The sequence below is a fragment of the Tauraco erythrolophus genome, chromosome W (genome assembly GCF_009769465.1).
Source record: "Tauraco erythrolophus isolate bTauEry1 chromosome W, bTauEry1.pri, whole genome shotgun sequence".
NCBI lineage: Eukaryota > Metazoa > Chordata > Aves > Musophagiformes > Musophagidae > Tauraco > Tauraco erythrolophus.
Genome location: NC_141497.1, coordinates 10,070,125 through 10,093,343, shown reverse-complemented (window position 1 = coordinate 10,093,343; position 23,219 = coordinate 10,070,125). Strand labels below are relative to the sequence as shown.

At 46.6% G+C, this 23,219-nt stretch overlaps 1 protein-coding gene across 1 annotated transcript in view; it reads right to left on the bottom strand.

Annotated features, from left to right (window-relative positions):
- LOC147526206 (protein mono-ADP-ribosyltransferase PARP8-like) overlaps window positions 1–23,219 on the bottom strand; it is a gene marked incomplete at its 5' end in the record, with an annotated part of 222,393 nt that overhangs the window by 21,622 nt on the left and 177,552 nt on the right. The window contains 2 exons of the mRNA XM_086630266.1: window positions 9,102–9,227; window positions 17,975–18,067. Coding sequence (XP_086486392.1) covers window positions 9,102–9,227; window positions 17,975–18,067 — 219 coding nt within the window. The remainder of the gene's footprint in view (window positions 1–9,101; window positions 9,228–17,974; window positions 18,068–23,219) is intronic.

The window sequence follows — 23,219 nt, the reverse complement described above, 5'->3', positions numbered from 1 at the left end:
TGTGTAAGAATTTCATGAAGGGTTTAGTAGGCAGTTTACACATAACTAAGGAACATAAGATGGCCATCCTTGAAGCTGCCAGAAGTGATTAGAAGGGAGACTCTTTATATCAAGAACTGTCTGCTCATGAAGGGAACATCCCAGAAAATGTATAAACTTTGTTCTCATGTTTTTCTGAACTGTGAACATGTGCAGCAGTGACTTGGGGGAAAGGTAATTCCGTCAGGGGGAGATCGCGACCACTGACTCATGGACCACCTACCTTAAATGTACCCCAGACCCAAAAGAAAGGGGTGGAGGAAGAGGACTGAGCATGCGAAGTAATTTACATGCTAGGCAAGAGAAAATTAACCAATTGTTTAAGAGAATAGCAATGAATATGTAAACGTGTTATGAATATGCATGATTGTAGTGTACAACTGAGTTTCTGTCCAGGGGCTGGGTGTGCATGCTAGGAGGAGATATCCCCCGTGCACACAGAGCTACAATAAAGTAATGCTGCTTTCTAACACTGCAAACTGTGTTAGAGAGTTTCTGTCTGGATTTTCGTTGACAACACCACCATTTAGTGCTGCTGTGCTGGACATGCTCGAACTGCAATATGAACTGGAGTCAATGGCAGCCAAGTGGTATGCCACAATTGATATCACTAATTCATTTTTCTCAATCCCTTTGGCAGCAGAGTGCAGGCCACAGTTCGCTTTCACTTGGAGAGGTGTCCAGTGCACCTGGAATCGACTGCCCCAGGGGTGGAAACACAGCCCTACCATTTGCCATGGACTGATCCAGACTGCACTGGAACAGGGTGAAGCTCCAGAACACCTGCAATACATTGACAACATCATTGTATCTGGCAACACAGCAGAAGAAGTTTTTGAGAAAGGGAAGAAAATAGTTCAGATCCTTCTAGAGGCTGGTTTTGTCATTAAACAACATAAGGTCAAGGGACCTGCACAGAAGATTCAGTTCTTCGGAATAAAATGGCAAGATGGGCGTCGTCACATCCCAATGGAAGTGATCAATAAAATAGCAACTCTGTCTCCATCAACTAGTAAAAACAAACACAAGCCTTCCTAGTCGTTATGGGTTTTGGAGGATGCATATTCCAAGTTACAGTCTAATTGTGAGCCCTCTCTATGAAGCGACCCGGAAGAAGAATGTTTTTAAACGGGTCCCTGAGCAACAGCAAGCCTTTGAACAAAGTAAACAGGAGATTGTCCATGCAGTAGCCATTGGGCCAGTCCGGGTAGGATAAGATGTTAAAAATGTGCTCTACACTGCATCCGGGGAGAATGGTCCTTCCCGGAGCCTCTCGCAGAAAGCAACAGATGAGACTCGAGGTCAACCCCTTGGGTTTTGGAGTCAGGGATACAGAAGATCCGAAGCCTGCTATACTCCAACTGAAAAGGAGATACTAGCAGCATATGAAGGAGTCCGAGTTGCTTCAGAAGTGATTGGTACTGAAGTGTAGCTCCTCCTGGCACCCTGACTGCCGGTGCTGAGCTGGATGTTCAAAGGGAGTGTCCCCTCTACACATCATGCAACTGATGCTACGTGGAGTAAATGGGTCACACTCATCACACGAAGGGCTCGTATAGGAAACCCCAGTCGCCCAGGAATTTTGTAAGTGATCACTAACTGGCCAGAAGGCAAAGATTTTGGAATGTCACCAGAGGAGGTGGTGACGTGTGCTGAAGAGGCCCCATCGTATAATAAACTATCAGATAATGAGAAGTCCTGTTCACAGATGGGTCCTGTTGCCTTGTAGGAAAAAATCGAAGGTGGAAAGCTGCTGTGTGGAGTCCTACATGACGAGTGGCAGAAGCTGCTGAAGGAGAAGGTGAATAGAGTCAGTTTGCAGAGGTGATAGCCATCCAACTGGCTTTAGATATTGCTGAACGAGAAAAGTGGCCAGTGCTCTATCTCTATACTGACTCATGGATGGTGGCAAACACCCTGTGGGGATGGTTACAGCAATGGAAGCAGAGAAACTGGCAACGCAGAGGCAAACCTATCTGAGCTGCGCTGTTGTGGAAAGATATTGCTGCACGGGTAGAAAAACTAGTTGTGAAGGTACGTCACATAGATGCTCACCTACCCAAGAGTCGGGCCACTGAGGAACATCAAAACAATCAGCAGGTGGATCGGGCCGCTAGGATTAAAGTGGCTCATGTGGATCTGGACTGGCAACATAAGGGTGAATTATTTTTAGTTCCCTGGGCCCATGATGCCTCAGGCCATCAAGGAAGAGATGCAACATACAGATGGGCTCGTGATTGGAGGATGGACCTAACCATGGACGCTATTGCACAGGTTATTCATGAATGCGAAACGTGCTGCAATCAAGCAGGCCAAGTGGTTAAAACCTTTCTGGTATGGAGGTCGATGGTCAAAATATGAATATGGGGAGACCTGCCAGATCGATTATATCACACTCCCACAAACTCACCAAGGCAAACATCATGTGTTCACAATGGTGAAAGCAACCACTGGATGGCTGGAAACATATTCTGTGCCCCATACCACTTTCCAGAATGCTATCCTGGGCCTTGAGAAGCAAGTCCTATGGCGGCATGGCACCCCAGAAAGAGTTGAATCAAACAATGGGACTCATTTCCACAACAATCTCATAGACACTTGGGCCAAAGAACATGGCATTGAATGGATGTATCACATCCCCTATCATGCCTCACCTTTCTGGAAAATTGAACAATACAATGGACTGCTAAAAACAACACTAAGAGCAACGGGTGGTGGAACTTTCAAACATTGGGACACTCATTTATCACAAGTCACCTGGTTAGCCAACACTAGGAGATCTGCCAATCGAGCTGGCCCTGCCCAATCAAACTTCCACGTACTGTAGAAGGGGACAAAGTCCCCGCAGTGCGCATGAAGAATATTTCATAGATTTCATAGATTTCTAGGTTGGAAAAGACCTTAGAGATCATCCAGTTATATAGGGAATATGTTAGGGAAGGCAGTCTGGGTTAGTCCTGCCTCAGGCAAAGGCAAATCCACCCGTGGTTTTACTTTTGCCCAAGGACCTGGGTGCACTTGGTGGGTGATGCAAAAGGATGGGGAAATCCAATGCGTACCCCAAGGGGATTTGATTTTGGGAGAGAATAGCCAGTGAATTAAATTGTATTATGTTAGTTGCTAAATAACCCTGTTACTGTATGTCATCATTACTATTGCTGCTGTGTTCTATATTGATGATATTACAGTAAGAATCACTCGAATTAATGAAGGATGGATTTTGATGAAACCGAGCAAAGCGCGACAATGATGGAGCTAGAACTGGCTTCAGCAACTGGTGTCCAGCAACTTCCCTGAGACTGACATCTTGAACCCACAGACATGGATCGTGCCAGATACACCAGCCACGAACTCTGGATGCAGCGTGCAACGACCTAACACTACACGCCATCTCTCCTGCCCTGAAAGACTGTTAGGATAGATGGAACCCCGAAGTCATGGATTAAATGAACTCAATGGACATGTTAGAGGGATGGCCCACAGACTAAGGGCCTCTATGTGTGTATATAAATGTATCAGAGACCGGAAAAGCAGTGGTGATTAATTGGAAAATGTATGATCTGGGCATGACACAGATGGTATAGAATAAGGGGTGGACAACATCCTGGGTTTGGCTGGGATAGAGTTTTTTGGGTTTTTTCTGACTCCTGTCAAGCATGAAGGAAAGGTACCCCTTCGAGGATGATATGTCCATGTCACCCAGGCAAGTGGACCACCATGGAAAGAGATATCCAGTACCTGAGGGAATTAGCCGTGCTGGAGGTGATTTACAATGATCCAAATAACGAGCAGTTACCCACAGATCCAGATGAAGTCCAATGCAATCAGTCCATGTGGCGGAAATTTCTATGGAGTGCACCAGCATCATATGCCAACTCGTTGGCAGTAATGCCCTGGAGAGAAGGCGAGGAAAGAACAGTGCAGGACTTGGCTGGTCAACTACGGCAATACGAAGGAAGTCTCTCTTCCTCCCTACAGGCCTGCATTGCAGCTGTGGAGAAACTGTCCCAGGAGTTCCAGCAATTCAAAGAGGATACGTCCTCTTCTCCACCTGTACAGACCCGTATCTCAGCTATTAGAAGTAAGAGCTCCTCTGATCAGAAGAGAGAATATATTGAGGGATCTAGCCAGGGGACAGACATCACAGATCGAGATTGGGCTCAGCATTGAGTTCCGTGTGGTAAGCAATTGTACCACTCGTTTTGTATTGTTCTTTTCTTAGTATTATTGTGGTTATTATCCCTTCTTGGTTTTTGTACTGTCCGTATCCCAACTCATGAGTTTTACCTTTTTCTTCCCATTCTCCTCTCCATCCCACTGAGGGGGAAGGAGTGAGTGAGCAGTCATGTGGTAGCTTAGCTGCCTGCTAGGCTAAACCATGACACCACCTGAAAAATGTCCGTGACCCAGTAAAGAAGTAAAATTTTTTGATGCTTGGTGTATTGCAGGTAGTGCCACAATTCCGCCAGACATTCTAAGTAGAATAGAACAATTGCAGATGCCCCAATCTATGAAAACATTACAACAGCTTACAAGTACTTTAGGGTATTGGAGAAAAGATGTACTTGGATTTTCTATCATTGCTCGTCCACTGTATTCACTTTTACAGAAGAGAAAACCATGGGGATGGAATCCAGAACATGCAGAGGCAGTCAAAACCTTAATATGAAAATCAAAAACATATCAATCACTGGGGCCAATTCACCCTTGTGACCCTATTACAGCAGAGTGAGGCTTTGCAGAGCATGGTACTTACTGCAATCTATTTCAAATTGGCCCTAACGGACCAAAGAGACCTTTACTATTCAGTTCAACTGCATTTAAAGAGACAGAACAGAGATACTCTGAATAGGAAAAAGGACTTTTGTCTTTAGTCCGAGCAGTTAAACAAGTTGAAAAAATACACCAAGGACAACCTGTAATGGTCAATCTACCATGCATTGGTACCATGCCAATGACTCTAATGAAATCTCATGGTACACTTGCCTGAGAAGCTACTGATAGCAACCGTGCAAAACATAGGATTAGTACATGGTGGATTTTCCCCTCTTTCTAACAGAGTAACCTGTCTAGAAAACCACACCGAGACCAGTCTACTTTACCTCTTTATCTTGCAGAATCTCCTCCAAGATGAGAATAAGATACATCATCCTACTACTGTTGAAGATTTTAACAACACTCGCTTCCCCACGAATGCCTACCTGTCTCAACTTGGTTATCAATCAAGAAATCAGCCACATTGTGTCAATACAGATAAGTCATAACACATCCCTCAGGGGTCCGTGTTGGGCCCGGCCCTCTTCAACATCTTTGTCGGTGACGTGGACAGTGGCATGGAGTGCACCCTCAGCAAGTTCGCCGATGACACCAAGCTGTGTGGTGCTGTCGACACGCTGGAAGGGAGGGATGCCATCCAGAGGGACCTCGACAGGCTGGAGAGGTGGGCCCGTACCAACCTCATGAAGTTCAACCAGGCCAAATGCAAGGTCCTACATCTGGGTCGTGGCAATCCCAGGCACAAATACAGACTGGGCAGAGAATGGATCGAGAGCAGCCCTGAGGAGAAGGACTTGGGAGTACTGGTGGACGAGAAGCTCAATATGAGCCGGCAATGTGCTCTTGCAGCCCAGAAGGCCAACCGCGTCCTGGGCTGCATCAAGAGGAGCGTGGCCAGTAGGTCGAGAGAGGTGATTCTCCCCCTCTAGTCTGCCCTCGTGAGACCTCACCTGGAGTACCGCATCCAGTTCTGGAGCCCCCAACATAAGAAGGACATGGACCAGTTGGAGAGAGTCCAGAGGAGGGCCATGAAGATGATAAGAGGGCTGGAGCACCTTTCCTATGAGGACAGGCTGAAAGAGTTGGGGCTGTTCAGCCTGGAGAAGAGGAGGCTCCGGGGTGACCTTATAGCGGTCTTCCAGTACCTCAAGGGGGCCTACAGGAAAGATGGGGAGAGGCTGTTCAGGAGGGCCTGTTGTGATAGGACAAGGGGTAATGGTTTTGAAATAGAGGGAGGTAGATTCAGGTTGGATATTAGGAAAAAATTTTTTACCATGAGAGTTGTAGAACACTGGAACAGGTTGCCCAGAGAGGTGGTGGATGCTCCATCCCTGGAGACGTTCAAGGCCAGGTTGGACGAGGCCCTGAGCAACCTGATCTAGTTGGAGATATCCCTGTTCCTTGCAGGGGGGTTGGACTAGATGACCTTTGAAGGTCCCTTCCAGCCCTAACCATTCTATGATTCTATGATTCTAAGTCACCCATTTTGTTATTAACAGACAATAACGTAAATGTAACCTGCAAAACACAACCACCTGTTACTGAAGGATGTGTATATAGCATGATTATTCACAATAGCTCTTACACACCATATAGGAAATGCTGTAACATGGATCACTGTTCAATATATAACATAGTAAAGGGACACTCTAATCTTAAGACATCATGTATATGGAACACTCTAAAGGGACGTACCATAATATTGGGAACAATATCTCTCAAAATCCCTGAACCTATCATACTTACTTCAAGATCTACTTTGAATGCTCTCCCAGTTTTACTAAGGAGTCTTACTGAGAAAACCCCAGAATGGCCATGGTGTCACATCTACATTAAATATACTGGAACCATGGGAATACTCTCTAGTAAAGGAAATCTAAATCTTTCCACTGTGGTCATGCATGGAAATAAAGTATACCTAGAAAATGAGTGGAACTGGTACAAAGATGAAATTTATGGCAAAGTTTCCTGACTTTGGGGAACAGTAGGAGAAGAAATTAAAGTAGGATGTCAGATGATCAATGGGTCCGCCTATGAAAAGGCATATGAAATTTCCAAGTTGTCATGGTTTGATGTGGAGGGGGGGGTGGTTCTGGTGGCAGGAGAGGGATTTTGCTCCCTGCGACCTCCCCGGTTTTGGATCCGGGTTAGGCTTAGTTCTGGCCACCGGATCAGACTGCCATCCCCCTCGGGGTTGAGCCAATAGGGCGCCTCTGCGAATTGCCCTATTTAAGTCAGGACAAGGGAACCGGAAAAGGTGCTTCGCCCAGGATCGACCAGAGAAGGGAGGAGGGCGCTGCCCCTGCTCCCTGGCTCCCGGCCGGGCAGCTGCCTGCGTCGGGCTGGCGCCGCCCACGGAGAATGGCGGCGGCGGAGCCAGCTGGGGAACTCGGGGGCACCCCACTCCCAGGGTGCCCACTGGGCTGAGTTCACCTGGAGAGGACTGAGATCTGAGAGAAACAGCCGCATCGACAGCAGGTCAGTGAGGATGGAGCGGGAGGAGGTGTGCCGGAGCCGAGTTTCCCCTGCGGCTGATGGTGAGATAGCAGGCTGCCCCCCTGCAACCAGGACGGCCTCGGTGGAGCAGCGACCCACTCGCAGCCCGTGGGGAGAAGATGCCTGAGCCCGAGGATGGTCGTGTTGGGGGCACGGCAAGGCAGAAAGGCATCTGGAGTCTTCGTGACGACCCACGCCGGAGCGAGTGGCTACAGCTCCCTAAGTACCCGAGACTGTGGTATAGCCCACACCGGAGCAATCTGTGGGGAAGGATTGTTTCCAGTGGGCTGGACTCACGTTGGAGAAATTTGTGGATTTTTCCTCGTGGGTAGGGGATCCATTGGAGCAGGGGAAAAGGGTGTAAGGACTCCTTCTCCTTTAAGAAAGAAGCAGCAGTAACAGCACGGAATGAACTGACCTGCACTCCCCCAGTCCCTGCCCCCTGTGCTGCTGGGGGGAGGAGGTAGAGCCGGGAGGAAAAGGAAGGTGGGGGGGGGAAGGTGTCGGTTTTAAGATCTGGTTTTGTTTCTTTCTGTCCTCTCAAGTAATCGGTTTTTATTTCCCTTTGTCCTTCTAAGTAATCATTAATAAACTGTTTTGCTTTGAGAAAAGCGCTGCCTGTTTTGCCCAGGACCATGGTTGGTGGGTGCTCCCTCTGTTCTTGCCTCAACCCTCAGTCCTTTTGTTTTTTTTCTCTCCTCTCTACTTTATTGGAGAAGGAGAGACTGTGTGAGTTTTAGTTGCTGGATCAGCCTAAAACCACGACACAAGTATAACCTTATATCAAGCCCGACAGCAAATTGGGATATGGTACTTTGTGCCACTGAAAGAAAATTGAGCTGTCGGCACAATTTTACTTTGGTACAATCTGTCATCATAATCTGTCACTGGATTTGCCACACTGTGGGACTAGAATTTAGATTTAAAATAGACATTATTAAGTCTAGCACAACAACACCTACCACTCCTCACTCAGCTTCCACAACAACTATAAAGGAGAAGAAAAGAGAATAAGGGGCGGACAACATCCTGGGTTTGGCTGGGATAGAGTTAATTTTTCACGGGAAGCTGGATGGAGACACAGCTAAGACAGCTGACCCAAACTAGCCAGGGGGCTATTTGATACTGTATGACATCATGCTCAGTATATATATTGAGGGTGCTAGCCAGAGGAGGGGCATTGTAGATCCTGTGCGGGCTGGGTTCCGGGTGGTGAGCAATTGTGTCATTTGTTTCATATTGCTCTTTTGTTAGTATTATTGTTGTTATTATCCCTTCTCTCTTCGTGCTGTCCTATTAAACTGTCCTTATCTCAACCCATGAGTTTTACCCTTTTTCTTTCGATTTTCTCCTCCCATCCCATCAAGGGGGAAGGAGTGAGCAAGCAGCCACATGGTAGCTTAGCTGCCAGCTGGGCTAAGCCATCACAGATGGACTGGAAATCCCCCAGTCTACATGGTTTACATCTCCCAAAGGCCATCTTTCTCTTTGTGTCCAATGTGTACACTGAAAGACACTAAGAATATAAAATTTTGCACCTAAAATTTTTACCCTAAAAGAAGTTTTTGACTTCAACATAACTTTGAATGCAACTTACAGTTTATTCACAAATACCTTCTCAGAGACAATTAAAAAAACCTACAAATTTCTGAAAATAGTCACATGTTTGTGCTATGTTCTGGAACTGTTACCTCTTACAGTAAAGGAGACTCCTCCAGAAGACAGCTTTTCTTTGAAATCTATCGCATGATTGAAATCGAGCTATGACTTAATGAAAGATAACTACTTACCCTGGGGTTAAAGGCCAGCATCTGAGGATCATTAGGATCAACTACAGAAGGATATGGCTCAAAAATGACAACTTTCCTAGGTGACTCTAACGCAGATCGACACATGGATACTAACAGATCAACCACCTAGGGATAAAGAAAAATATTTATTTAATATATACACTTTCATATTCTATCATCCAGTCTGCTTTTTTTACACATTACAGTAATACCATATTTCTTTGTTATCTATATTACCCAAACCATGTTATCCACAGGACATAGTTTAAGACTGAAATTTTTCCATTGACCTCAACAGACTTTGAGTCTAGCCCTGGTACATTATTCCAGATGCATAAGTAGTACCAGTATCTAGTCCTAAATGTATTATCACATGAAATACATTGCTTGCAGTCCTGCTTTCTCTTGTGTACATGTGCTAATTCCCGTATGAAATTAATTCTCTAGGGAAATGAAATTGTGCTGAATCTGTGTATCTTTGTGCATCTTTGTGCAGTAGATGACAGTGAAAAATGTTTCTTAAGAAAAAGGAAGGGATTGTGAATCTGTACCACTGCCTGCTGTTCTTCTGAAGATTTTAATCATAGAAACGCTAGCAAACATTGCTTCTGCTAAAGTCAGAACAGTGCAGTGATTTAACAGTCATTTGCATGGTTCACACTGGGAGATCCTCTTCCTTCCTTCCTGTTGTACAAAATTATGACATGGCTTTGAATATCTATGATGTCCAAGATTTTGCCGTAAGATCGTACCTGTAATATGTATATAGGCATGTATTCACATATGTACACATAGGTACATATATAACTTAGCAACAGATTTCTGTATAATTGTTTCAAAATTTGTAACTCAGAGGTTAAAAATAGACTACAGCAATCGCAAAACAGAGAATGCAGCTTTCTGGCAACTGTGAAACTTAAATCTAGCTCACAATGAAATCCAAAGTTGCTACATAAAAACGTAGCTGCAAATTAGCTCATTTCCTCCCTGGTTTCTCTGTGACTTCTGAAAACATTCCTGTGTGAAAACAGACTTTTCCATGAAAGAAAGGAAAAGATGAGATGAGTCGTACTTAGTAGGCATCCCTGGTTCCTCCCATAGTTCCACACGGATCAGATATTATCTCACAGCTCAAGCTGTTCTAGAAGTTATTATATATCTGCCATTGTATCTGATAATTTGGAGTAAAAAGAATTGATGATCCTTTAGAGAAGCAGAATGAAAATAAGAATCATGATGAAAGGGAAAAGGAACTGCACTGCAGTGAGTCATACTGTTGCCATTCTCCTCTGCTCCTTTAGCACGAATGGACAATTTTCTCCATCAGTTTAAAAATATTGTTAGCTCCAGTTACTAAGCATCTCACATATATTGAAAAATTAAGTTATTTAAATAATGATTCCTTCCTCCATGGTGCTCTGATTTCTTTCCAGTTTATAATACCTGCAAGTGTGATGAATGTTTCAAAATAGGGCATCCACATTAGCATTTGCAAAGGAGACCAGTAGTCTGCATACACAGTCAGGTCAGGCAACAGGCCTGCAACTGTGTAAATGTATTATTATCATGAAATTGAGCCTGAGTTCATACACCCTGCTTCTCAGAAGCACTTCTTAGCCTCCAGTTGCAAAACTGCTAGGGAAATGTTGATTGAGTCCCCAAATCTCTTAATGCAGTGTCCCAAAGTTGTCTTGCTTTATGATTTGCACAATGGGACTTTGTTTTAAAATTGGCACAGTTCTTAGAAAACTGTCCCAAAGCCCTCCTTTAAACCAACTATTGACTCCTATGTTGTTCTTTACCATGATATCAGCATATTGTTCTGACATGGGGGAAAACGTGCATAGATCAGGCTTAATTAAACCCCTGATTTCCCTTGAGATCATTGTTTTGAGCTGATGGAATATAGAGCAACTTAAACTGGGAGGTAAGTCTAATACAAACATAATACAAACTTGTGTATGTGTTCCTTGGTAATAGGAAGTGCTGTGGATCTGCGGAGATCCACTTCAGAGCAGGTAAGACTGCGACTGGGGAGAGCTACTGCAGGAAAAAGCCGAAGAAAAGCTCTTTTCTAGGGCTTTTCTGGAAGCATTTTCTAGCCGGGACCAGATCTGCCGCTGTTGGGGGCGGTGCCGGTGTAGGCGGGCTGCTGCGAGAGCCGGGCGGAGCCAGCACAGCTGTGAGTCACTGGGCTATAAATAGCCTCAGTCAGGGCAGCGACCCTCAGGGAGGGCACTGCGAAGGAGCTGGGGAAGGCTATTGTTCCTGCCTAACGAGGGGACAACTGCTGCAGTCTACAGCTCCTTGGACGGGATTTGAGGTACTTCATCTTATCAGGGAGTCATGGTGGCGACTCGGAGGAGGAAAAATGTGCTTTCAGCACCCACTCGAAGGGATGTGGGTGTTCAGGTCACAGGCTGTGAGGAATGTCACAGCTTATCCTTGGTAGCTGGGAGCAACCCTGAGGATGGCTGTGTGAGGTGCGAGCAGGTCGATGACCTGCTAAGCCGGGTGGTGCAGCTCCAGGATGAAGTGCTGGAACTCAGGGAGGAGGTGAATAGGTTAAGAATAATTAGGGAAAGTGAGAAAGAAATTGACAGCTGCCATAATCTGGTTGTGGCAGAGCAGAAAGAAGTGGAGAGGGTAAAGAGGATCAGGGAATGTGAGGAATTAAGGGATGAGGAGCAATGGCACAAGGTCCCTGCTTGGCGAGGCAAGCACAATTGCCTGGCAATTCCCTTGCCCCCCCAGGTGACCTTATGTAACAGGTACAGTGCTCTGTGAGGGGAACTGGATGACAGGGAGGGTGATGGCTGTCCCTGCTTGGAGGTGTCTCCAAAGCTGGATTGGACTGCCATCGGTATTAAAACCTCATCAAAAGAAGAAAGCATAGACGAGGGCCCACGCAGAGGGTTGCCTAAGGGGAGTCAGTCTGCTCCATGATTTCTGACTGCCCCTGTTAAAAGAAAAAGGAGGGTAATTGTCATAGGTGATTCCCTTCTGAAGGGAACAGAGGGGCCAATATGTCGACCGGACCCAACCCACAGGGAAGTCTGCTGCCTCCCTGGGGCCTGTGTCAGGGACATCACTAGGAAACTCCCTGCTCTGGTACGGCCCTCTGATTATTATCCATTACTGGTCATGCAGGTTGGAACTGATGAGCTAACAGAGAGAAGTCCAAAGGACATCAAAAGGGACTTCAGGGCATTGGGGTGACTGGTCGAAGGGTCAGGAGCCCAGGTAGTGTTTTCTTCAGTCCCTTTAGTGGCAGGAAAGAACATAGAAAGGAACAGAAAATCAGATTTGATTAACAGATGGCTCAGAGGCTGGTGCCACCGATGGAAATTTGGTTTCTTTGATCATGGGGAGGCTTTCGCTGAACCAGGTCTGATGGCACCGGATGGGACCTGCCTTTCTCAGAGGGGAACCAGGGTCTTAGCTCAAAAGCTAGCAGGGCTCATTGGCAGGGCTTTAAACTAGATTTGAAGGGGGAGGGGGGGAATATCAAGAATGATAAAGATATGCTGGAAGTACCTGTAGAACAGAAGAAGGGAATTCCAGCCGCTCCAGCCAAGAAGTCAGATTTATACTGCTGTCAGCATGGCACCAGTGCCAGCACCGAGGGTCCAGAAGCTGAGGAAGGATCGCAGGTATGTTCGAATGATCTTACACTGCCGTCTAAGAGAACCCCTGTCGCTCCAGCCAGCGAGTCGGCTTTGTCGGAGGCCCAGCTGAAGTGTATGTACACCAACGCACGCAGCATGGGAAATAAACAGGATGAGCTGGAGATGCGTGCACATGAGCAGGGCTACGACCTTATTGGCATCACGGAGACGTGGTGGGACGACTCCTATGACTGGAGTGTCAACATGGAGGGGTATAAGCTTTTTAGAAAGGACAGGAAGGGGAGACGAGGAGGGGGTGTCACTCTCTACGTCAGCAACCGGCTGGAGTGCGTGGAGCTTCACCTGGGGTTGGAGGAGGAGCTGACAGAGAGCTTATGGGTCAAGATTAGAGGACGGGGACGGATAGGCGATGTTACAGTAGGGGTCTGTTACAGGCCACCTGGCCAGGAGGACAGAGCAGATGAGGCGCTTTATAGCCAGATAGAAGCAGCCTCGCAGTCACAAGCCCTGGTCCTCATGGGGGACTTCAACCACCCTGACATCTGTTGGAGAGACAATACGGCAGGGCACAGGCAGTCCAGGAGGTTCCTGGAATGCGTGGATGACAACTTCCTCCTGCAGGTGATAGAGGAGCCAACAAGGAGGGGTGCCATGCTCGACCTTGTGCTCACCAACAGAGAGGGACTGGTGGGCGATGTGACACTTAAGGATAGCCTTGGCTGCAGTGACCACGACACGGTGGAGTTCAAGATCCATGGGGCAGCAAGGAAACCATTCAGCAAGCTCTGTGCCCTAGACTTCAAGAAGGCGGACTTCGGCCTCTTCAAGGACCTGATGGGCAAAGTGCCATGGGAGGCGGCCCTGGAGGGACGAGGGGCCCAGGAAAGTTGGTCCACATTCAAGGAGCACCTCCTCCAAGCTCAGCAGAGGTGCATCCCGATGAAGAACAAGTCGGGCAAAAAGACCAGGAAGCCCGCGTGGATGAGCAAGGAGCTCCTGGACCAACTGAAAATGAAGAGGTTAGCCTATAGAGGGTGGAAGCGGAGACAGATAGCCTGGGAGGAATACAGAGAAGCTGTACGAGTGACCAGGGATCAAGTGAGGAAGGCTAAAGCCCTGAAGGAATTAAATTTGGCAAGGGATATAAAAAGCAATAAGAAAAGCTTCTATAGGTATGTAGGGGACAAAAGGAAGTCCAAGGAGAACGTAGGCCCCCTCCAGAAGGATACTGGTGCTCTGGTCACCCGGGACATAGAGAAGGCTGAGGTACTCAATGAATTTTTCGCCTCAGTTTTCACTGATAAAGCCTCTTGTCTTACCACCCAAGCTGTGGAAAGAACTAGCAGGGACTGTGAGGATGAACCACCGCCCACTGTACTTGAAGAGCAGGTTCGGGAACATCTGAGGAACTTGAAGGTGCACAAGTCCATGGGACCTGATGAGATCCATCCGCGGGTCCTGAAGGAACTGGCGGATGAAGTTGCCAAGCCACTGGCCATTGTATTTGAGAAGTCGTGGCGGTCTGGCGAGGTCCCCGATGACTGGAAGAGAGGGAACATAACCCCCATATTTAAAAAGGGGAACAAGGAGGACCCGGGCAACTACAGGCCGGTCAGCCTCACCTCTGTGCCTGGCAAGGTCATGGAGCAGATTCTCCTGGGAACCATGCTAAGGCACATGGAGAGCAAGGAGGTGGTGGGTGACAGCCAACATGGCTTCACCAAAGGCAGATCGTGCCTGACCAACTTGGTGGCCTTTTATGATGGGGTGACAGCATCGGTGGACAAGGGTCGACCAATGGATATCATCTACCTGGACTTGTGCAAAGCTTTTGACACTGTCCCGCACGACATTCTTCTCTCTAAACTAGAGAGGCATGGGTTTGATGGATGGACCACTTGGTGGATAAGGAATTGGCTCAATGGCCGCACTCAGAGAGTAGTGGTCAACGGCTCGATGTCCAAGTGGAGACCTGTCACGAGTGGCGTCCCTCAGGGGTCCGTGTTGGGCCCGGCCCTCTTCAACATCTTTGTCGGTGACGTGGACAGTGGCATGGAGTGCACCCTCAGCAAGTTCGCCGATGACACCAAGCTGTGTGGTGCCGTTGACACGCTGGAAGGGAGGGATGCCATCCAGAGGGACCTCGACAGGCTGGAGAGGTGGGCCCGTACCAACCTCATGAAGTTTAACCAGGCCAAATGCAAGGTCCTACATCTGGGTCGTGGCAATCCCAGGCACAAATACAGACTGGGCGGAGAATGGATCGAGAGCAGCCCTGAGGAGAAGGACTTGGGAGTACTGGTGGACGAGAAGCTCAATATGAGCCGGCAATGTGCTCTTGCGGCCCAGAAGGCCAACCGCGTCCTGGGCTGCATCAAGAGGAGCGTGGCCAGCAGGTTGAGAGAGGCGATTCTCCCCCTCTACTCTGCCCTCGTGAGACCTCACCTGGAGTACTGCGTCCAGTTCTGGAGCCCCTAACATAAGAAGGACATGGACCAGTTGGAGAGGGTCCAGAGGAGGGCCACGAAGATAAGAGGGCTGGAGCACCTTTCCTATGAGGACAGGCTGAAAGAGTTGGGGCTGTTCAGCCTGGAGAAGAGGAGGCTCCAGGGTGACCTTATAGTGGTCTTCCAGTACCTCAAGGGGGCCTACAGGAAAGATGGGGAGAGGCTATTCAGGAGGGCCTGTTGTGATAGGACAAGGGGTAATGGTTTTGAAATAGAGGGAGGTAGATTCAGGTTGGATATTAGGAAAAAATTTTTTACCATGAGAGTTGTAGAACACTGGAACAGGTTGCCCAGAGAGGTGGTGGATGCTCCATCCCTGGAGACGTTCAAGGCCAGGTTGGACGAGGCCCTGAGCAACCTGATCTAGTTGGAGATATCCCTGTTCCTTGCAGGGGGGTTGGACTAGATGACCTTTGAAGGTCCCTTCTGGCCCTAACGATTCTATGATTCTATGATTCTATGATTCTATGATTCTATGATTCTATGATTCTATGATTCTATGATTCTATGATTCTATGATTCTATGATTCTATGATTCTATGATTCTATGATTCTATGATTCTATGATTCTATGATTCTATGATTCTATGATTCTATGATTCTATGATTCTGCAAATGTCCTTATAGCTGGACCTGAACTTCTCCTTAGCAGTAGATACTGAAGTACATAAATTAGGATTTAAAAATTTTCAAGGAGGACAAGATGACACTTGCTGATTACAATTCTCTTATGACATCAGTCTCTCAGTGCCTCTCCTCTCCAGAGACTCTCTACATGGAGTCTGACCTATCAACAAATCAGACATTTAATTTTCAGGCATTTTGACTATGTGACTAAAATAAGGCAAGATGAGTTCAGGCTTGAAAGTTTTAGAAAGTACAATCTCTTATTAAGAAGGAGTCATCAGAAAATTGGGAGTGACAAAGTAGAGGTATATACCTTAGGAAACTAGCTGAAAGCACAGGATGTAATTTCTAATAATGGGAACCTATATTTAGACTCTTTCACTATACAAAATGATTTGGAGGAAGATTCATCTGACAAAATGTAGAGATTCACAATGTGAACACCTACCTCTTACTAGTCAGCCTAGGTTCTCTATAATCGATGGAGAAAATAACCAGTGTGCTGATAGTCTATACTGTGATTCACACCATCCTAAACTAATGTCAAAAACAGCTCAGATGAATCAAACCCTAAAAGTGTTAAATTCTTTCTGCAAACAGGAATGGGAGCTCAACCAGATCAGATGTAGTGAGCTGGGTGCAATGCTATCACTAGAGTGAGACTTAGCAAAATTTAGTCATCTAGGTCCAATGGGACAATCTACAAAACCTCTTATCTTTTAAATACCATTAAGGTTGTAATCACTTCAGTACTCTTTAGAAGCGCCCTGTAGATGTAGAGGTACTCTAGAGATCTAGAGTAAGCTCCACATATGCCTGCAACAGTGATATCTACATAAAACACAGAGTGAGCGCTCATCAGGACCACCTCTCCTGTCAGCTATATTTAAAAAGAGAAGTGAGAGCTACTTGTTTGTACCTAAATACCATGTAAGTGCCTACATTAAAAAAATAAAACTCCAGCTGCACAGAAACACATAGCTGAGGACTTCAGGCTGGGGAAGAGGTGAGGCTTCATCAGCACACCTCTCTACACTTCTTATAAGCTTGCACAGGTATCCCAATGTTTGGCATGCTAGATGTTGCAAATATAGCCATCTCGCTGTCTTCAGACATCACATGAGCTGATGTTCAGATCCCACAGTTATATACTCAAGTGAAGAAGCTGGTGTACACTGCTGCAAATTTCTTCCTTTGAGGATATGCCCATAGGTGGTATTCAGGCACTTAGCCAAATAGTTTATTTCCAGTGGCTAGACTCACTAGTACTAGTTAAAGTTAACTGAACTGAACATTTGCTCTTCCAAAACCCATGTTGCTTACTACATAAGTGCACAGTGAGTGACACATGTTTAGGAAATCAGAGAGGAATGCACTTTTCCATAAGATGTGTAAATTTTTAACTTAAGATCTTAAAAAGATATTAAACATAAGACCTTTTATATTTTTTAATTTACTGAAATCCTGTAACTATTGTAACCTAAGGTTAAATGGTGATTTAGAAACATAGTTTAAAATACTTTGGTTTAAGGCACATAGAAAATTATGAAAGAAAACAATGATATGGTTATAACTACATTAATAACTGAACTTAGAGTCAGGAAGCAAGCTTACATTAAATTCCTGATCCTTGAGAAAAGAGAAAAAACCCTATGTAGCGACATCAGTAAGGACTTTCCCACTGTTATTTAATGATCAAAACAATAGATGCTCAGTGGATAGCTGCATCTCAACACCATTAATAGGAAGTAGTTTATTAATTGCATAAGAGTACTAATAGCTCATTAAGTGAAAATAAATGGGTATTATCTCCAAATGACAATGGCTTCCTTTATTAACAACCCAGGTGACCTAATTAAATAAAACAGAACAAGAAAACAGGGTTACTCTAATTACATGGAAACAAAACAATGGAAGCACCTCATTAGTACTGTTTGAAAATGCCATGCATAAACCAGTGTATTTACAGCTATAAGAGTGGACTAGTAAATAATACTTACCAAAGAGTACTCATATGGGGAATACAAGTCAAAAAAAATACTAGATGAGATTGAGAAGACTGAGTATTCTATAGAAAACCACACATGTAATAAGCATTAGATAATTCTACCTGAGCCCCAGTTGCAATTTCAGCAGCAGCTTCATTCATCACTCCTAATGTTTGGAAAGCAAATACACAGAGCTCCCGTTCACAAACAGTGGGCTACACAGAGAAAGTAAGTTAATTATATTTTTGTTCTAGTTTTGGATTATAGGTTTTATCATTCTATATCTACAGCAAAAATCAAACATATTTAATGTTATTTTTTTCTTCAGATATTAACAGCAACATTAACTTCAAATTCTGAATATATGTCAATTACTGACGAAGATACATTAGAGAAGCATTTTAATAAACTGAAGAGCAAGTGTTAAGAACTCTAAAACTCATAAGTATTCACAGAGGCTAAACTTAAAAGAAATCCAAACAGAATACAAAATCAAAATTACAGTCATAGTACCCAGATGTCCTTAACACTGTCCTATCAGACTCTGAAGATTTCCTAGATTTCCTAGATTTCCTAGATTTCCTAGATTTCCTAGATTTCCTAGATTTCCTAGATTTCCTAGATTTCCTAGATTTCCTAGATTTCCTAGATTTCCTAGATTTCCTAGATTTCCTAGATTTCCTAGATTTCCTAGATTTCCTAGATTTCCTAGATTTCCTAGATTTCCTAGATTTCCTAGATTTCCTGGTTGGAAAAGACCTTAGAGATCATCCAGTCCAAGCGTCCCTAATCTCCCATTAAACCATATCCCTAAGTAGTTCATCCACCCTTTTCTTAAACACATCCAGGGATGGGGACTCAACCACCTCCCTGGGCAGCCTATTCCAGTGGCTGACAACCCTTTCAAAGAAGAAATACTTTCTAGCATTCAACCTGAATCTCCCCTGACTAAGCTTATACCCATTTCCTCTTGTCCTATCATCCATCACTAATGTGAAGAGCCCTTCCCCCACTTCCCCACCATCCCTTCTCAAGTATTTGTAGGCCGTAATCAGGTCTCCCCTCAGCCTCCTCTTCTCCAGGCTAAACAGCCCCAACTCCCTCAGCTGCTCCCCATAAGTTTTATTTTCCAGCCCATTGACCAGTTTAGTTGCCCTTCTTTGGACTCGCTCCAGGAGCTCAATATCCCTCTTAAAGCGAGCGGCCCAAAACTGGGCACAATATTCCAGGTGCGGCCTCACCAGTGCCGAGTACAGGGGCAGGATCACTTCCCTATTCCTGCTGGTTACACTATTCTTGATACATGCCAGTATCCCATTGGCCTTTTTGGCCACCTGGGCACACTGCTGGCTCATATCAAGCCGGTAGTCAACCAACATCCCCAGGTCCTTCTCCGCCAGGCAGCTCTCCAGTCACTCTTCCCCAAGCCTGTAGCGATGCTTGGGGTTTTTACACCCCAAGTGAAGGACTCTGCACTTGGCCTTATTAAAGCTCATGCCATTGGCCTCAGCCCAACGATCCAGTCTGTTCAAATCCCTCTGAAGGGCCTCCCTACCCTCGAGCAGATCGACACAGCCTCCCAGCTTGGTGTCGTCCGCAAACTTACTGAGGGTACATTCAATCCCCTCATCCAGGTCATTGATAAAGATGTTAAACAGAACCGGACCCAGCACTGAGCCCTGGGGAACCCCACTGGTGACCGGCCTCCAGCCGGATTTAGCCCCATTTACCACCACTCTTTGGGCCCGGTCATCCAGCCAGTTTTTAACCCAAAGGAGGGTGTGCCTATCCAGGCCAGCAGTTATCAGTTTCTCAACCAGATCACTATGAGAAACTGTATCAAAGGCTTTACTGAGGTCAGGGAAAACTACATCCACAGCCCTTCCCTCGTCAACCAGGCGGGTCACCCCATCATAGAAGGTGATCAGGTTTGATTGGCAAGACCTGCCTTTCATAAACCCATGTTGACTGGGCCTGATCACCTGGTTAACCTGTATGTGCTCATTAATAGCACTCAAGATAACCTGTTCCATGACTTTGCCCATCACCGAGGTCAAACTGACAGGCCTGTAGTTCCCCGGATCCTCCTTCCGCCCTTTTTTGTAAATGGGGGTAACATCCGCCAGCCTCCAGTCCAGCGGAACTTCCCCAGTGAGCCAAGACTGTCCAAAGATAATGGACAGGGGTTTGGCAATGACATCTGCCAGCTCTCTCAGGACTCTCGGGTGGATACCATCAGGCCCCATAGACTTGTGGGCATCCAGCTGGCAAAGCAAATCCTTGACCCGTTCCTCTTGGATCACAGGAGCTTCGATTTGCTCTCCCTCCCTGCTTTCAGACACCATAGGCTAGCTCACCTGGGAACTACTAACCTTATTATTAAAGACTGAGGCAAAGAAGGCATTAAGGACCTCAGCATTGTCCTCATCACTAGTGAATAACGTACCTCCTGTGTCCAGTAGGGGCTGGAGGTGATCTTTAGCCTTCCTTTTGTTATTAATTTATTTATAGAAGGACTTTTTGTTGTCCTTTATGGAGCAGGCTAGTCTAAGTTCCAGTTGGGCTTTTGCCCCCCTGATTTTCTCCCTACATGTCCTAACTTCCTCCCTGTATTGATTCCTGGATGCCTGCCCATTCTTCCAAGACTTATAGACATCCCTTTTTCTTTTGAGGTGTTCCCGAATCTCCTTGGTCATCTAAGCCGGTTTTCTACCCCAGCGGCTCGATTTCCGGCACACAGGGACAGCTCGCTCCTGTGCCTCCAGAATTTCCTTTTTGAGTAGTAACCAGCCATCCTGCGCCCCCTTACCCTTGAGAGCTGTCTCCCACTGGACTTTATTAACCAGACTTCTAAACAGCCCAAAGTCAGCTTTCCCAAAGTCCAGCTTGGCTGTTTTAGTGCTCCCCCTCCTAACTTCCCCTAGAATTGAGAATTCTATTATCTCATGGTCACTATGCCCCAGGCGTCCTCCAACCATCACATCTCCCACAAGACCTTCTCTGTTTACAAACAGCAGGTCTAGGGGACCACCTTCTCTAGTTGGTTCACTGACCAGTTGTGATAGGAAAAAGGACATAATTAAAATGAACGGAGAACAAATCCAGAAACTAATGGGGGTACACCTTCATAAATGCAGGTTTATTCTTCACAGATTGTTATTCTGATGTTGAGAACATACATAAAAATATGATCCAGTGTCGGGGAAGTTTCCTGGCTGCTACAATAGAAAGCACCTGTGCCTTGTCAGGACAGGTGCTGTGAGTCATGTTGGTCAGCTGGAGACCACGTGACCCATGGGAGGCATAAAGGCGGGGCACTCCCAGGAGGAAGTGGGGCAGTTCCCTCCTGGAGATTGGAGAGGTAGGAGCCTCTGCAGAGTAGTGAGTTGAAGCTCTCTGTTGGAAGCCTTTGGTTGTGATAAGGACCTTTGGAGTGTGATAGAGCCTTCTGATATACGAGGGGAATCACAATGGCCTTTTGGGTTGTGATTCCTGGAGATGAGATACCAGTGGTCTGTGACAATCCAGAAGACAAATTTCTTGAAGAAGCTACTTTTAATTTAATTTTTAACTAATTGTACTGAATTTGCATGGCAAGGTTTTGGTAGCAGGGGGCTGCAGGGGTGGCTTCTGTGAGAAGATGCCAGAAGCTTCCCCCATGTTCACTAAAGCCAGTGCCAGCTGGCTCCAAGACAGAGCTGGCTGTTGGCCAAGGATGAGCCAATCAGCAACATTGATAGCGCCTCTGTGATAACATATTTAAGAAGGGGGAAAAACTGCTGCGCAACAGCAGCTGGAAGAGAGGAGTGAGAATATGTGAGAGAAACAACTCTGCAGACACCCAGGTCAGTGAAGAAGGAGGGGGAGGAGGTGCTCCAGGCACCAGAGCAGAGATTCCCCTGCAGCCGGTGGTGAAGATCATGGTGAGGCAGGTGGTCGTCCTGCAGCCCGTGGAGGTCCATGGTGGAGCAGATATCCACCTGCAGCCCGTGGAGGACCCCACACCGGGGCAGGTGGATGTGACCCCATGGAGAGCCCATGCTGGAGCAGGTTTGCTGGCAGGACTTGTGACCTTGTGAGGGACCCACACTGGAGCAGTTCATGAAGAACTGCAGCCCACAGGAAGGACTCCCATTGGAGAAGTTCATGGAGAACTGTCTCCCATGGGTAGAACCCCACACTGGAGCAGGGGAAGTGAGGAAGGAGTGGCAGAGACAAAGTGTGAGGAACTGACTGCAACCCCCATTCCCTGTCGCCCTGTGCCACTCAAGGGGAGGAGGTAGAAAAATCAGGAGTGAAGTTGAGCCTGGGAAGAAGGGAGGGGTAAGGGGGAAGGTGTTTTAAGATTTGTTTTTATTTCTCATTATCCTACTCTGATTTGATTGGTAATAAATTAAATTAATGGCCCCAAGTCTAGTCTGTTTTGCCCATGATGGTAATTGATGAGTAATGTCTCCCTGTCCTTATCTCAACCCGTGAGCCTTTTGTCATATTTTCTCTCCCCTGTCCAATTGAGGAGGGAGAGTGATAGAGCGGCTTGGTGGGCACCTGTCATCCAGCCAAGGTCAACCCACCACACTAATTTAACAATATCTTTGTAAACTTTAAGAAAATGCATTATATTTTTATAGAATAAACACTGTGTTTGGGAAGGAGCCGAAGGAGCTGTGCCGGAGCAGGACCGACCCGCTGCGCAGTGGCAGATCTCGGCACACACACGGGCTTTTCTCGAAAAGTCGGGAGATGCCGAGGGAGTGAAGAGATCATCTCCCAGGAGCCGGCAGCTTTTGCGGGAGATGCTGATGTGGCCTAGGTGTTGCCAGAGCAACGGCGGTCCCTCCCACCCCTATAAAAAACCCGCCCAGGAAGTGCGACCAGGAGCGTGGCGACCAGGACGAGCAAACAGGGCGTGGCATGGCAGTTTGCGCGGCAGGGTGTGAGAGAAGGGCTCAGTCAGGCTGCTGCTCAAGAGGGAAGTTTAGCAGTCACCTGTCACCTTCTCAGAAAAACTCAGCCATGGTGACCACCCGGTGGAAGGCGAAGACCTTCACACCTGGCAAGAGGGGTGTGGGAGCGCAGACAGAGCTCCCACAGAGGGACATGGCTGTCCAGGTCTCAGGCTGTAGGGAGTGCCTGAGCCTCTCCATGGTAAGTAGTGAGAACAGCTGTGTGAGGTGTGACCAGGTGGAAGATCTCCTTATCATGGTTGTAGAACTGCAGGAGAAAGTAGAAAGGCTGAGAAGTATCAAGGAGCCTGAGAAAGAAAAAGATCAGAAGTGTCGGGCACTGCCCGACCTGAAACAAGAACATAAACAGGAAGACCCAGAAATGGCAACCCAAAACAAAGGGCATTCTGATTCCTCACCC